Source organism: Mauremys mutica, chromosome 20 (assembly GCF_020497125.1).
Source record: "Mauremys mutica isolate MM-2020 ecotype Southern chromosome 20, ASM2049712v1, whole genome shotgun sequence".
In the NCBI taxonomy this organism is placed as follows: domain Eukaryota; kingdom Metazoa; phylum Chordata; order Testudines; family Geoemydidae; genus Mauremys; species Mauremys mutica.
In genome coordinates this window covers 20,045,657-20,061,866 of record NC_059091.1, presented here as the reverse complement: position 1 = coordinate 20,061,866, position 16,210 = coordinate 20,045,657, and the positions used below count along the sequence as shown (strand labels likewise).

The 16,210-nt window shown below is 53.1% G+C and overlaps 1 protein-coding gene across 1 annotated transcript; it reads left to right on the top strand.

The window, feature by feature from the left end:
• The first annotated feature begins 1,521 nt into the window (after positions 1-1,521).
• LOC123353459 (C-type lectin domain family 17, member A-like) lies at positions 1,522-13,917 on the top strand. Its single transcript, XM_044994560.1, has 10 exons — positions 1,522-1,664; positions 2,501-2,663; positions 5,177-5,302; positions 6,600-6,662; positions 8,825-8,887; positions 9,082-9,144; positions 10,124-10,213; positions 10,836-10,981; positions 11,074-11,180; positions 12,478-13,917. Exons 2-10 carry the CDS (start codon positions 2,573-2,575, stop codon positions 12,623-12,625), a joined length of 897 nt encoding a protein of 298 aa, XP_044850495.1. The 5' UTR covers positions 1,522-1,664; positions 2,501-2,572; the 3' UTR covers positions 12,626-13,917.
• Positions 13,918-16,210: the final 2,293 nt, after the last annotated feature.

Genomic DNA, 16,210 nt, shown 5'->3' with positions numbered 1-16,210 from the left:
GGCTCTAGAAAGTGTGTTAGGATTTTGTTCTCTATGTATAACTGTGCTGCTGGCAAACCAGATGTCAGCTCTGCAGGGCTTTAGGCCTCAGCCGAGCACTGACAAATTCATTGCTGACAACCAGTCCCATTTACCTATGTGTTAGCAGGGTTCTAGATGGGTACTGGATTTATGACAATGTGTTTAGTGTTTCTTGGCAGTCCCTGATCCAATGATGACAAATCTGTGCAGCTCATCTATTGTTGATCTCATGGTGTGCCTCTGATGACTATACAAGCCAAATCTAGAGGTGCACATTTTGCTGCAGATGGTGCATGGGAAGTGGATTGTGCGCTGCTGATGCTCTGTGATGTCATTTGCGTGCCTCTTGTAGACGCCGGCAGTGGTCTTCCTCAAAGGTGATGCAGGTCTTTCTAACTGTTGCATGCCACTGTCTTCTGTCGCTGGCGGCGTCCTCAAGGTCCCTAGGTTTGATACTGCTGTACTGCAGATTGGCTTTGATGGTGTCCTTATAACATTTCTGTGGATGACCGATATGCCGGATGCCCTGGGAGAGCTCACCATACAGAAGCTGGTGGGGGATTCTGTTGGCATCCATGCGGCTGACATGACCGGTCCAACGTAGCTGCGACTTCATGATCATCATTTCGATGCTTGTCATCTGGGCTCTCTCAAAGACCTTGAGATTGGGCACTTTGTCTTGCCAGCGGATCTTCATGATGTTGTGGAGGCAGAGCATGTGGAATGCTTCAAGCTGCTTGATGTGACGCCTATATAGTGTCCATGTTTCGCACCCGTACAAAAGAGATGAGAGAACAACAGCTCTGTACACAAGCAGTTTTGTTGACATCCAGATGTTGTGGTGGTTTAAAACTTTGACACACAGACAGCCAAGTGCCTGGCTTGCTTTGGATATTCGTGTGTTGATCTCATTATCCAGTGATCCATCACTGGATATGACACTACCCAGGTATTTAAAGTTCTCCACTACTTTAAGCTGAGTGCCATCAATGGAGATACTCGGGACAGAAGCATTTGATCCAGGTGCAGGTTAATGAAGAACTTCTGTCTTTTTGAGGCTGATAATTAGTCTGAAAAGTTGCGAGGCCTCAGCAAATTTGTTGACAATGTGCTGAAGATTGTTTTCAGTGTGAGCCATGAGGGTTTAGTGTTTAGACTTTATGAAATACCAAATTGCTGCATGTATGAATTCTATTTATGTCCCTGTGCCATGCTACAAGGTCATATTACATGTTTGTTCTGAATAACTCACCGACCAGGGAAAAAACTTCACCTAATGTAAAATGCTGAATCCTTACAAAAGGTGTTACCTCCTGCCCATCGGGAAGGACTATTGAATCCAAATGGGCCATTGTGGGACACCACAAGACAAAGGCTTTGTTAATTACCCCATCACACCCATGGAGAGGCTCCCTGCAAAAGGGCTCGACCCATCAGCTTGAATTGTGGAAGAAGGAAGTAAAACTAGATGACAAGAAACTTTTACATCTCTCTCTCTCGCTCTTTGCTGTTTGGAGTCTCACAGGGCTGGAGCTAGGAAACAGGAGCTGAGATCCTCTGGGTCAACCTGGGTTAGCCCAAAATGATATTCAGTGCTGACAGGTTGCTACAACTCTGTCATGTTTAGCGTGTAACTCATTTGCGTACGTATGCTGCCTGCTTTCACTTTCTGATTTCTTTTGCCTAGTTAATAAACCTTTAGTTAGTTTATTACAGGATTGGCTACGAGCATTGTCTTTGGTGTGTGATCTAAGGTACAGCTTGCCTGGCAAGATAGACTGCAATGCCCACAGGGACTGTGACTCTGTGGTAAGACTGTTATAGTGCTTCAGGAATTCACTCTTCTTACTGGGTTAGTGAAAGCTAATCATAGAACAACATAGCACCTGTTTGGCGTCTCTGCCCTGAGGTTGGCACTCAGTTATTAGCCACTCCAGACAGTGTGACAGTGACCATTTGTCTCCAATATTCTCACTCTTGATTATGGGAATCTCTGTTTGTTGATCAACTTATTCTTGTTTTCACTGCAGTAGAACCTCAGAGCGGTTAACCACGCACCTCATTTGGAACCAGAAGTGCGCAATCTGGCAGCAACAGAGACCATTCCTCTGCTAATGGTTGTGAGATTGCTTCAGCAGCTACTTCCTTAAGTAGGACAAATTGCACTGGGCCCTGGCATCTTGAATATATCTAACTTATCGAACTATTCCTTAACCTGATCATTCCCTAGTTTGGCTTGAGTTCCTTCCCCCTGGTTGTTAATATTAATTGTGCTGAGTATCTGCTCTCCATTAACTGAAGACTGAAGCAAAATAGGCACTGAGTCACTGTTTGGGGGGGGACTGTACTCCTTCACATTTTTCCAGGAACGATGATTGTACGAAGGTTCCCAGCCACTGGGGGAGAAGTGGCAGAGACACGGACCTCTGCAGTTCTGAAGAGAGGAAGGGTGACTGGGTGCATGTGTTTCCTTTTCAAGGAGAGCTGCTCGGAGGCTCAGCGGCTATAAAACCCACCGGTGCAGAGTCAGGAAAGGGGGAAGCTCAGAGCAATGGCTTTACACCGTGTTTACCAGAAGTGTGAAGAGTCCGACCGAATGCAGCTCAAGGAACAAGAGGCAGAAATGGCGTCTGGAAGATCAGGTAACACCCGGGCTGCAACAGTGGGAGATCCCACCATCGCTTCCTCCCCGTCAGCTAACTCCTTAATAACAGGCCTCGATCCCACAGACCTCACACACCACTGAAACCGAGGGCTGGGCAGTTTGAGTGAGCTCTGTGGAATTGGGCCTCTGTTCTCTGGAAGGGGATGGGGTGGGAACTGAGCAGTTTTCTACTCGGGCATGTGGCTTTTCAGACATCGCAGCTGGAGGGCATTGGACAGAACCAGGCTCAGACTTCCCAACTTGGTTCAGCAGCGTTTTGCCACGTGTTTGTGTTTGGTGCTTGGGTAGTACAGCAACGAGGGATCTAAAAGTAGACTGATAGACAGCTAGTCTTGTAACTGTATTGATCCCAGGGTGTGTGAGAGACAGGGCGGGTGAGGAAATATCTTCTCTTGGACCAACTTCTCTCGGTGCAAGGGACAAGCTTTTGAGCTTCACTGAACTCGTCTTCAGGTCTGGGGAAGGTAAACAGAGTTCAGTCTGATCACCATCCAGTCTGGCTGTCTGGCTGCAGGTGTTGGCTGGGGTGGGCACAGCTACAGGTGTTGAGGGCATATTTTTTCAGGGTCATCCTCCTCCTCTCTCAGCCTGATTCATTCCTTTTTTCCCCCCCAGCACACTTTCGCCTCCTCATTTCTCTCTCTCTCTCTCTCTGATTCATTCCTTTCTTTTCCTAACATACTTCCCTCCCCCCCAATTTCATGGGGCACTGAATCTCTCCACCAAAATTACAGGGGCTTGTGTGATTTAATTTTAATGAAAAGAAAAAAAATAGGTAGAGAGATATGGGCTGTGTTGGAAGGAGAGGGAAGGTGGGGTTGGCTAAGGAGAGAGAGAAGATTTTGCACCCACCGTGCACTCAGCACTATTGCTGCTGATGCACAAGTTTCTGGGCAATGGAGCCGGTTATAAACATTAGATCCCTGCAGAGGGGCTGGTATCCCTCAGGAACCGCTGCCATAATAGCAGGAGTGGGTAAAATGTACTGTGTTGCGGGTGGGATTGGGTGGACAAAAAATACAGCCTGCAGGAATTTGGAGGAAAACACGAACTCTCTCATCAGTTTGCAGTGAATAGAATGGCAGCAATGGAAAGCAAGCTGTTTTTTTTTAACTAAAGGTTTTAATAGTGAAATTTAAGCGAGGGCTAGAAATAACAGGAGTTAAAGTATTTTTACACAGTTTAAGCAAGGTTTGTTTTATTCTTTTAGTGCTAAAAATTGTATCTGAACTTCATTTATATATATATATATATATATTACCTGACACTTGTTTTTCAGTTTTTATTTTTAGTAGCGTTGGGGGATCTGTGTCTCTTGTGGGATTTGCGGGATCTAAGGTTTTTACGGGTGGGAGTGGGATAAAAACGCAAGAAGCAATGCGGGAGCAGGTGGGCCTGCCTATTGCAGATCAGGACTAGAGCGGGATTAAAAAAATAGTCCCATGCAGGGCTCCCATACACATCCCAGGTCGTGCCGTCATCAGCCTTGTCCCCAGTGCCTTTCCTAGGCCCAGAGGTACATGTCCTGCCCGATGTGTTTCAGCTCCAGAGTCCTGCTGACCAGGCAGCACGACCCTGGGTTGTGCAATGGGAAGATGTCGTGTGCTTCCTGGGTACAAACAATTCTGCATTTGCAGCGGATTTTCGGTTCTTTTCTTCCTCTTTTTTATTTTCATTCCTGGGAAGCGAAGGGGGGTGATGTGTGGGATGGGGCTGATGTCGAGGGGTTGGGGACACATCTGCTTCCTTCCCCCCCCCCAACAGGAGCACAGGGGGCTGAGGCTGGGGGGTGGCTGGGTGCACAGGGCACTGTGCAGGGAACAACCTTCTGAGCCAACGACTGGTCCCTGCCTATAGGAGGCTGCAGCAGAGGGGAGCAGCACAGAGCTGGGGGCAGCCTCCCTGGCTGGGGGTCTTCATGGCCCATGAGTCTTTGGCACGATGTGGAGGACTCTTGGGGGACAGTGCCGGGGAAGCTCAGGGCACTGGAAGAGGAGGCCAGGGCTGGGGTACAGGCAGCCATCACGAGGGGATCACAGGTCGAGCAGGGGATGGGACAAGGGCGGGGGAAGATATACACAGAGACCGGAGCCATGGAGCCATGCTCCACCAGCCCTGGTTCGCCAAAGGATCCTTGGGAAAACACAGGGGACTCCCAGGAAATGGGGTTCTCTTACTGCTAGGGCAACAGGAGGGATGGAAGCCTGAGACGGTGGATGGACTCTAGACATCCTGGAGACAGAAAGATTAGATAGAACGGGGAAGGCTGGATGGAAATACACAAAATCATGTTCCAATTCCTACTTGATGTCCCTCCCGCCCTCTGGGTGTGAATGGCCCTGCGGAGCCCAGAGGTGCCTGACCCCAGAGGCCCGTCCATCACTATGAGTTACTGAAGGCTAATAACAGTGACTGCTGATTTCCCTAGTGCCTTCCCCCTGGGGCAGGGATTCGTGCTCTAACCGCCCCTTCTCTGCTGCTCCCTTCCAGGGAGTGCCTGGCTGCAGTTTCCTAGGAGCCCGAAGGGGGCGCCAAAGTCCATATTAACCCTTTATGTCCTGCATGCCGTGTCGTTCATGCTGTGGACTGTGCTCCTCGCCGTGGCAATTGCAAAGTGTAAGTATCCCGGAGAGCGTTTAGGACCATGACAGAGGTCAGGCCCAGTGGAAAAGCCCAGGGTGCAATCCTGGCTCCATTGTCAGTGGTCAAACTCTCATTGGCTTCAGTGAGGCCAAAATATCACCCCACAAGTCCCTGCCAGCTGGAGCCGTGTCTCTGTCAATGGGCAGCGTGGGGTGCGGCAGGGGTCGGGATATAATCCCTCATAATGCACTTTGCTGTGCCCTAGTACTGCTAAATGTAAGACAAGGCTCATTAAGTCAGGCCACCCGACCTCCAGCTCACAGCAGTGGGGCTGATAGGCACCAACTCCGTGGGTGCTCTGGGGCTGGAGCACCCATGGAAAAAAAATAGCAGGTGCTCAGCACCCACCAGCAGCCCCGCCAATCAGCTCCTTCCCCTCCCTCCAAGCTCCTCCTTCCTGCCACGATCAGCTGTTCAGCGGCCTGAAGGAGGCACTGGGAGGAGGGGGAGCAGTGGGGGCAGGAAGAGGCAGGGTGGGGCCTTTGTGAAAGGGGTGGAGTGAGAGTGGGGTCCTGGGTCAGAGAGGAGGTCCAGCAGACCCAGGGAAATCACACCGCCTCTGGCAGGACCCCTTCCCAGGGCCCGCAATCTGAGCAGGGACACACTGGGGTGTGATGTTTGAATGTATCCCCGTGTTCGACAAGCTAGTACAGTGCGTGGTGGGACCCCCTCTGGCAGCTGCTCCAGAATGGATGACAGCCCAACTACTGCTGCCAGCTAACAGAGTTACTCCTTTAGCTCAAGTAGTTAGAGGTCTTTGCTGCAGGGGTCAGATATTCAAATCTTGCTGATGACCCCTGGTGGGAGATTACACACAGCTTCAGTGTTGAAAACTCCAAGTGGTGGAAGTTATGTGGAGTCATGTGAGTCCTGGAGTCATGTGATTAGGCGAGACTCTCAGCTTTCATTTAAAAAACTGAGACAGTTTCTAGTTGCAGAGAAAAGCCTGAGAAAGTGACGTAACAGCTCAGGAAGCAGAAGGCAAAGAAAAGGGTCCAAAATTTATTATTTTTTACAAAGCTCATGATTTTTAATCCAATATCATGGGTTGTTTTTTTTTAATATTTGGCATTGGCCAGACTGCACCAGGGCAGGGGTGGCTCAGAGAGGACTGGGAGATTGTCTCCCCCAGACACGAGTGAGCAGTGGGAAGCTGGGAAATAGAAATGCAGCATTCCTCCCTGGGCCATGACTCCAAACTGAAAATCCATCCCTACTCTGAGTCCCCCAAATCATATAAACAACAGCTGACGTCTGCCCCTCTTTCTAGACGCAGAGATGTCCAAGGAGCTGGAGCAGATGCGGACTGAGCAATCTGTGCTCAGAGCCAACGGTAACAATTCAGCTTCCTCCCAGGCGTCCATTTGTTGGTATTACTGTTGTTACCCTTTTGGCCCAAGACAAAATCTGAGGCCTTGTCGGGTTTGTTCCCATTATGGAGAGCAAACACTGCTCCCAGGCAGGTGTGTTCTCGCTGTGACTTTGTTTAGTTACCCGGGGTCCTTTTCCACTGAGCAGGACAATAACTAACAGCAGCAGCCAGGTTCCTTGCTCAGAAATCCCCACAGCTTCCCCTTCAGTGAGCTCTGTGACCAGGGAGCTCTGTCTCCACTTCCTCCCAGGGTCCCTCTTGCAGCTTCTTCGTCCTTCCACCCATGCACTGGCAGCTGGTTTCCTAGCACCTGGGGTTGCAACCAGTGACACCCTCAGGCCACCCCACCTGTGCTCTGACCTGCCATGCAGCCTGGTGCTTTGGGCAGTCGCCTCCACTGTCTGCATCTATTTCACGGCCTTCAGGTGCTTGATTGCTCCTCCCGCACTTGGCACCCGTTGGCTTTAACAAGGTCTGTCATTGTCTGTGGATCCCACATGAGGGCAGTCAACAGCACCCTCCCGCATAACACTATTAGGTGCATTACGGGAGCAGCTAGGAGCCCCACTCACAGACCCCCATTGCGCTGGGCACTGCACAAATACAGAACAAATCTACAGTCTGTGCCCCAAAGAGCTTCCGACCTACGTATTAGACAAGGGACAAGAGGTGAAGGCAGGCAAACAGATGGGGGAGCACAAGGGAACAGGACATACCAAGCCTCTTATTGTTTTGGTTGCACTCCAATTCCCTGATTAATGATCTGAGCCTGTTGGGCCTGAGGGAAAGACTCCCATGATCTTGAATAGCATTTGGATCAAGCTTTATTTAGCTAAGAGACCGTCTGCAGCAGGGAAATGTACACCTGGTAGCTCACAAACCCGTGAATGTTATGGCCAGAAGAGACTGTTCGGAGCATCTGTTCTGACCTCCTGCAGAACCAGGCCAGAGGAGGCCACCCAGCGATTCCATATTGGGTGATTCAGTATAGCGGTGCTTTACGGGAGCGAGGCCCAATCTGTTAAAGGCTCCGAGTGATGGAAAATCCGCCCTGTCACTGGAGACTTTATCTCGATGGTTAAAAGGTGATGCAAACCCGTTCATGTAGACGTGCTTCATTGATGCAAAGCAGGACTCACTCCAGTGGGTCTCACGCTGGTGAATTACAAAAGGGAATGGCACTGTGCAAGCCCCGTGCCATGTGTCCACACTAGAGATTTGCACCAGGGTATGGAGACATGAGTGCAAATTTCCCTAGGCTAGAGGGCCGGTCAGTTCTCTTGCTGTTGCTTGGACAGCATAGAGGTGACTGAAGGCATTCTGGGCCTCCATGATATTCTGCCCTGAGCCAAAGCTGTACTTTACGAGGTAGGATGCCGGTGAGGGCCAGGTCTCTGACACTATCCGGCTGTTGTGTTTTAGGTCCCATCCAGCTTTCATCAAGTCCAAGAGAGTCTCTCAGGGAAGCTGGCAGGACTTTGGAGCAAGAGAGAGGACTGGGCGACCGTCTAGTAGAGCAGGGCCTGATTTGTTAGGAAGCAGATCCCTTCATTCGACTTGCATCCCAGGCATTTGATGCTTTTGATCATTTGAAGACACTTCATCTGAATGGTGTCCAATTTCTTGCCAATCTTAATGGTGCGAGGCCACATTTCAGTCCCAGAGGCCCGGATACTGAGCACCGCAGCTCTGTAGAATCTCAGCTTTGTCTCTCGACTTTTCAGGGCGTTCCGTTTGCAAAGGATGTTCTTGATGAGGTTCCTCATTACTCACTAGTCTGGGGGGACCCTAACTAATCCCACTAGCTGGCTCTCCCCTAGGCAGGGCTGGCTGACAGCCGTGGGTCTGGGGGAATGAGCACAGGGAAGGGAGTCAGGGGGCCCTGAGTTCTAACCTTGCCTCACTGCCTGGACTGGGGCAATTCATTCCCATCTGGGGCCTTCATGACCATCAGAACCTGGGGGGTTAAAGCAAATCCACCCACATGCAGCCTCCTCCAGGGAAGGAAACCAGCCCCAGGTGGCCCTCGTAGACCCGCTCTGCTGGGGAACACGGCCCTTCCCCACGAGACAAGTGTGGGGGAGACAGAAGGTCCCCAGCTCACCGGGCTCTGTCTCTTCCAGACTCCGAGATGGCGAAGCAACTTGGGATGCTTCATTTCAATCAGTCCGCCATGCGCAGCACTGGTACGTACCCGAGTCCTCATGATCCACAGCCCGACGTCCCCTCGATGACTTCCCTGCACCTCTCTCATCTCACCCCTTTGGCCTTCCTCCCTCCTCCTCACAAGCCCCTCCCTACCCCATTTCCTGACCAATCTCCACCCCTCCCCGCTCCCCAAGACACCCCAGGAGTGTGATGGGCTCTGTTTGTCTCTTAGGGGAGGAGCTGGCCAAAGAGCTGGAGAGGCTGCAGTTGGACCAGGCCATGCTGAGAGTGAAAGGTGAGGGCAGGTGGGGATGTGGAGCAGGGCTCAGGCAGCAGAAAGGGGTGGTGGGGGGGAACAGCAGTAGGAAGCTGAGATGGGGCTGGAGAATCCCAGCCCTGGGTGGCCATGGCTACCTGGGATCCCCCCCACACCGGATCCAGCCTGAGTGAGCGACATTTGTGATTCGTTCCCTGAGATGGAGGAACCGAGGCAGGAAACCCAGGGCCAAGCCCCACCCTTGCGGACCCCAGCAGGGACACAGTCAACCCCCGCTGAGCCTGCGCTCAGGGCTCTGTGTGCACCAGGGTCCCCATTCTGAATGGGGCGGGGGAGCCGATTAACCCTTTAGTGCTGGGGATTCTCACTCCAGTGTGTTCCCAGTCTCACCTTCAGGGAACAGTCTGGGCTGGGCTGCTACAGAGAGGCTGTTTCTTGCTCCCCAAAATCATTTCGGGAAAAGCTGGGAGGAGATGGGGGACAGGGACCCATTAGGAGCCAAGGGGAGGCAGGTAGATTCAAGGGCTGGGCAGAAAGAGGAGTCCCCGGTGTAATAAGCTTGGGGTATTGGGGGAGCCTGGGGTAGGGAATTGGGGGGCAGGGCAGTGGGGAGGGGCAGGGCTTCTGCTGGGGTTTAGGGAGAGAGAGGGGGCAGGGTTGAGCTGAATAAATTTGACCCTGGTGAAAGGTTGGGGTCCTGCTGGAGTGTTCAGCCGGGTCTCCAATCCCTAATGACTGTATCGGACTGACTGTAACAAGCTCGGTGGCTCCCGCTGCTGAGAAAGGGGCCCTGTTTCAGTGTCACAGCCAGGCCCCAAATCCCAGTGTTTACGGTCTGTACACAGACACGCCAGGCCGAGCTGCACACACCTGCGGCCCTTGGCTAACTTCTGGCGGCTTTGGACGCACGGAACATGGTGAGCGCCACTCGAGGCTCCCAAACTATTGAAAGGGATGGGACCCCATTCCCATACTCGATGGCATTTTGTATTTCCAGTGTTCGGGGATCTGGCCAAAGCGAAACATGACAGAGATGACATCAGGGCTGAGACCTACAAGATCCTGGGTGCCACGCAGAAAGGGAACGGTGAGAAACACGCCAGCCTCAGCTCGCTCTTCGCGGCAGGGGGACCGTTTTCTGTTCTGCGTCTGTACAGCGCCTGGCACAACGGGGCCAGATTGGGGGGGCTATGGCAATACAGATAATAACACTGAGTAATACTAAGCCCTTCGCGAACATTGGGGGCCTTCATAGTCATCGAAGCCATAGGGAGGGGAGTCTGTAGGGGGCGCTTTTCCCTGACCGCAATCCCCCAGCGCGATCCTAGGGGGCGCTTTTCCCTCGGCGCTATATGAAGGATTGTGCTGTAAGAGTCCGTTTAATGTTTCCAGCTGAGTATTAAGCAAAGTCTCTATTGTATCTACCCATCCATCTCTCTCTTTTCATTAGCTAAGTATCTAAAACCCTGCTGGCAAGCTCAGAGTAAATAGTGATTTGTTCCATCGGGAAGTGACTCAGAATTTCCTCCACATTTACTGGGTGAATAATATTCTCCCAGTGACCTTACAGCTGAGCACTTGCTGAAATGCTTTCCAGGGGGCAGGGTCTGCTTGAAGGAAGCTCCCGCACCTGCTGAAGGCATTCGCTGGGTTTATCCCACCCATACCTCCCTAGTCACGCGCTGGCTCTGCTGTGTTCTCTCCGGCAGGCACTTTCCGGTGCCAGCCTGGCTGGGAGCAGTACCGAGGGAGGTGCTACTTTTTCTCCACGTCTACCCAGCGCTGGCAGGCGGCCAGAAGCTCCTGTTTGAGCCATGCTGCCGATCTGGTGGTGATCAACGATAAAATGGAGCAGGTACGACCCACCAACCCCCTCTCCCCCCATTGGGTAAAATGCACCCACGCAAAGGGTTCTAACCACCCAATCCTCTGTGTCATCCTCTCTAGAATTACTTGGCCACTAAAGCTGATTCTGTTCGTCACTGGATCGGCTTCACAGACCAAGCAACTGAAGGCGTCTGGCACTGGGTGGACAACACTCCCGTGGCATTTACGTAAGCGTGGGGCGATCCTCTGCTCTCCCCTTCCTGCTCCCAACCTTTCCCAGCTGTCCCTGCTCCTGCAGGTGCTTTCCACCTCAGTAGCTGCAAGGCTGAGGCCTGGGACAGCACCACTCAGGTTTGATTTCTATATCCTGACGACTGACCGATTCGAGCCTTTATCGGTCCCCTGCAGGTCACTGGTTCGAATCTGACCCAAGTCTGTAGCGACTACATGGCGCTGCTGCTGGGTGCTCTCTGTATGAAATGAGCTTGATGGGTCTCAGCCCAGTTCCCAGTGGGAAAAGCATCCACAGATCGCACTGGGGGCTTGTCGGCCATCACAGCCGAGGGGCCGAGGACTGAATGGGCCAAGGAGCGGGAGCACCCCTCTCAGCCTACAGAGGGGTCTCTCCAAGGCAGGGCAGGGCTGAGACACCATGGCAAGAAGTTTGTCCTGCCATAGTCTGTGTAGGTGGCAGATTCTACCACTGATAATGTGACATTCTCCACTGCATGGGTGTGAACTAAGGGCCTGTAAAAATAATATTCTGGCCCAGTGGTTAGAGCCCTGCTCTGGGACTCAGTAGTGCTGGCTTCCATTCCCAACTGTCCTGCTGGCCTTCTGGGTGGCCTTGGGCAAGTCACTGCCCTACTCTGTGCCTCAGTTTCCCCTTCTGCAAAATGGCCAAATGATGCTTTATAAGTGCTTTTCTCTCCCCCGATGAAAGGTACTATCTCCAAGCTAGCCATTATGGGGCCAAAGGAGCAGCTCCATTAACTGGTAGTAGGTTGTTATCCCCTAGTGGCCCAGTAACGAGGTCTGCTCTGCTAGCAGGTGACACTGTCCCCAGCCCTGCGTTCATTTGGATCATTCAAAATAAATAAAATCTGTCTGTTTTGGGGGAGGAGGGTTAATAAACCCTTGGGTTTTTGGGGTGAAAATGCCACAAACGCCCATTCAGGGAGAGGGCAGCCTGCCTTCCTTGGAAGCCATGTTGTTCACTCCTTTTTCTGATGCCCCTTTATGCAGCTCCAGTCCCATCAAGGGGCCATAAAGGGAACGTAATCTCCCACACGCACACTTGCCTGGAGCTCAAGGGCCTGGAGAAGAGCAGAAAAGCCCCATACGTAGGGGTGGGGCTGGAGCACGGCTGTGCTTTGGGGCCTGAGCGTAAGTTAGACCAAACCTGAGGCTGCTCTAGGTTATGCTGAGGGGAGACCCGGTTACCAAGCAGCACATAGATGGGAGCATCTCAGCCGGAACCGGTAGCCCAGTGACTTGAGGGCTCTTCTGTTCCTTACCTTTCAGGTTTTGGGCCTCAGGGGAGCCCAATAACATGTACAGTTTTCACGTCAGAAATGAGGACTGTGCCCACCTGCACGAGGACGGCCAGTGGAACGATGAGCCCTGCAACTTGCACTACAGGTGGATCTGCGAAAAAGCTGGTTCTGCCTAAATGGCCGGAGTCCCGCCCTTGCTCTGAGCACCGGCTGGAATGTACCCAGCCCACGAGGCCTGTGAACCGTTCCAGCCCCACACCAGTTCATTAGGGCTAATCGCACAAAACTGAACACCCTTGCCCTGCCCCAGCCCTGAGGCCCTGCTCACATAATCCTCCCCCCCTCACCTCCATTGCTCACGCTCTCCCACCTTCACTCACTTTCACCGTCTGGGGCCGGGGGTTGGGGTGCAGGAGGAGGTGCAGGCTCTGGCTGGGGGTGCAAGCTCCAGGCTGTGGCCGAGGGGTTTGTGGTAGTGGGTGCGGGCTTCAGTGGGAGGTGTGGGCTCTGGGGTGGGGCCGGGGATGAGGGATTTGGGGTGCAGGAGGCGGATCAGGGCTAGGACAGAGGGTTGGGATGCGGGAAGGGGGTGCAAGGTCTGGGAGGGAGTTTGGGTGCAGGCGGGATTTTGGGGTGCAGACTTCAGCCGAGTGGCGCTTACCTTAGGCAGCTCCTAGAAGTGGCAGCGTGTCCGGCCCCTAGGCAGAGAGGCCAGGGGTCTCGGCCCGCTGCCCGCACATGCAGGCACCACCCCCGCAGCTCCCATTGGCCGTGGTTCCTGGCCAATGGGACCTGTGGAGCTGATGCTAGGGGCGGGGGCAGTGCCCTGTGCCTAGGAGCTGGTTATGCCGGCCACTTACAGGAGCCTGCCTTTGTCCCACTGTGCCGCCGACTGGACTTTTAGCAGCTCAGTCAGTTGTGCTGACTGGACCCGCCAGGGTCCCTTTCCGACCGGGTGCTCCAGTCCAAAACCAGACACCTGGCAACCCTACAGCCCATAGGGCCCATGTGCCCCCTCTCCACGCAGGGGCGAATTTCTCCCACGGAGGCCATCCACCGGAGATGCTCCACGCTCTGCCTGTGCCACCTTGCCCCCCCCCCACTGCTTCACATTTACAAACTTGCTGTTCGCAGTGCAAGCGCCTTCGCCCCTGCAATCTCCGCCGGCTGCATCGGGCCCCTGTGGCTTCCACCCGCTCTGAACCCCCATCGCTGTGTGAACCCAGCGGGGCCGGTTTTGTTGCCCTATGGGGGAAGAGGCAGCGGGGGGGCAGTGGTTAAAACAGGGGGCTGAGAGTCAGGTCTTGGCTCCGGGTGACGTTGCTCCGTGCTGTGCTCTGCTGACCCTGCTGTGAAATGGGGCTGAGAATGCCACCGCCTCCCGCTGTGGGCCGGGCGGTCTGGCGAATGGAGGCTTTAGATCCACCTTGAGATGCTTGTGTGGAATACAGTTGCCTTGGACTCAGAACGTGTGCCGGTGTAAACTGACTCGTTTCTTTGTGTAATTCTGGGTGTGCGCTGACCAGAGGGCTGAGGTGTCCGTGTACACACACACAGTGCTGGGACCACAGGAGGTCTCTTCTCATCTGCAGCCAGAGGCTGGTGGTGACCCCATGATCTGCTGGGAGCCACTGGGGCTCACACTGGGCTGAAATGGAATAAAAATGGTGCCTGTCTCTCACACTGGGCCCTGCCCAGGGGTGGGAAGGAGTAATGGTCTAAATCCCTCCACCCCAACAAGATCCCAGGAGCTGAGGCCCTAGCCAGGGGCTTGTAGCACCTAGGCCTTCATCCTGCCATGGGCCTCATATAGGGGGAGATTAGGAGGAACAGGCCAACAGCCACTCTGGGCTAGACCAATGGCCCACCTAACCCAGTGTCCTGTCTCTGTCTCTGACAGTGGTAAGTGTCTGATGCTTCTGGCAGGTGGAGGTTTAGGGATACCCAGAGCATGGGGTGCCTCCCTGAGCATCTTCGCTAGTAACCATTGCTGGACCTAGCCTCCAGGAAGTTATCGCATTCCTTTTTGAACCCTGTTATGCTTTTGGCCTTTGCGATTCCCTTCATGAGCTTTAAACCTGCTGCCTAATAATTTCCTTGGGTAACCCCTGGTTGCTGCAGTGTGTGAAGGGGTAAATAACACGTCCCTAGTCACTGTCTCATGATGTCACAGCCATCCCCACAAGCGTCTGTTTTCTAAGCTGAACTGTCCAAGTCTTTGTAATCTGTCCTCATACGGAAGCTGTTCCAGCTCCCTAATCATTTTCATTGCCCTTCTCTGCACCTTTTCCAATTCTAATATATCCGTTTAGAGACTGGGCACCCAGAACTGCACGCCGTATTCAAGGTGTGGCCGTACCATGGCTTTATATAGAGGCATTATGATATTTTGAGTTTCATTATCTAGCTCTTTCCTACTGCTTCCTAACACTCTATTGGCTTTTTCGACAGCCGCTTCACATTGAGCGGATGTTTTCAGAGACCTCTCCAGGATGACTCCAAGATCCCTTTCCTGTGTAGTAACAGCAAGTTTAGACCCCATCCGTCTGTGTGTGTAGTTGGGATTATGTTTGCCAATGTGCATTACTTTGCCCTTGTCGCCACTGAGTCTCATCTGCCATCTTGTTGCCCCGTCATCCAGTCTCCTGAGAGCCTTTCGCATCTCTTTGCAGTCAGCTTTGGCCTTAACTAGCTTGAGTAATTTTGTATTGTTTTCAAATTTTGCCACCTCACTGTTCACCCCACTATATGCACACCAGGAAATACTCTGTGATGGTGCCAGCTGGGAGTCACTTCCCTTGGGAGCAGACTGGGAGCTCTATGGCTAGGGACATTTCCCTAACCCATATGGCCAAACCCTGTCTCCCTGCAGCGGTGGGACCCCAGAGAGATGTTTATGAGCCTGCTACTGCAGTGGCTCTTTTAGCTCAGGTGGTAGCAGCTCATCCCAGAGATCCAGGGTTCATACTCTGATCCCGACAACCGACCCGGTTATGCTCTATTTAAAACTAGCCTGGGGAGAACAGTCCTGCTCTGGGACAATGGACCAGATGGGACCTAGCAGAGCTGTTCCCTCTTTGACAGTGTGACTCACTCAGGATCATCACTGCCCAGCGCAGGAGGCAGGGTGATGGGGCAGTGCCCTGACATTGCCCACGCAGGCTGCACCACGGGAACACCTGAGTCACTGTGTGTATAAGACACCCCCTTATGGGGCAGGAAGCCCAGTGGGAGCTAACAGCAGAGCACATGGGGCACTCACCCAGTCCGCTACCCTTGGCCTTAGACAGGAAGACGCCTGCATGACTGAGAGATCCAAGGGGACCCAGAGCAGATGCCCAACCTGGCTGGAGATCCTCAGTGGGACCAGGAGGACCCAGGAACAGGGGCTGGGGTCTGTCCACTCCCCGCGGTGAGACAAGCAAGCTCCTTTGCTGGCTGATGAGGAACCTGCTCCTCCATGTGTTGCTCATTCTCTGGGGGTGGCGGTCGGGTTCCTTCCCTTTTTGCTCCTCCATGATGCTGGAAGAAAGCTCAAAAAGCAGTTTGGATTTTCCTCTTTTCAAAAACAGATCACAAATGGGGGTCTCACTTACTATGCCATCCCTGGAAGCCCTGGGGGTGACTGGGGAGCTGTCAGGACTGACAGCAGCATACCCTGCGCAGGAGAAACCACACTGGCTGGCAGGGGACATGATTATTTGCCAACAAAGTTTTTGAACCTATTTGATCCAGTATCTGCTCCCATTTACACCAGTGTA

Coding starts and splice junctions, on each gene's coding strand:
- LOC123353459 (XM_044994560.1), top strand. CDS start 2,573: ATGGCTTTACACCGTGTTTACCAGAAGTGTGAAGAGTCCGACCGAATG. Junction 10,982..11,073: donor TCAACGATAAAATGGAGCAG/GTACGACCCACC, acceptor CATCCTCTCTAG/AATTACTTGGCCACTAAAGC. Junction 11,181..12,477: donor AACACTCCCGTGGCATTTAC/GTAAGCGTGGGG, acceptor CTTACCTTTCAG/GTTTTGGGCCTCAGGGGAGC.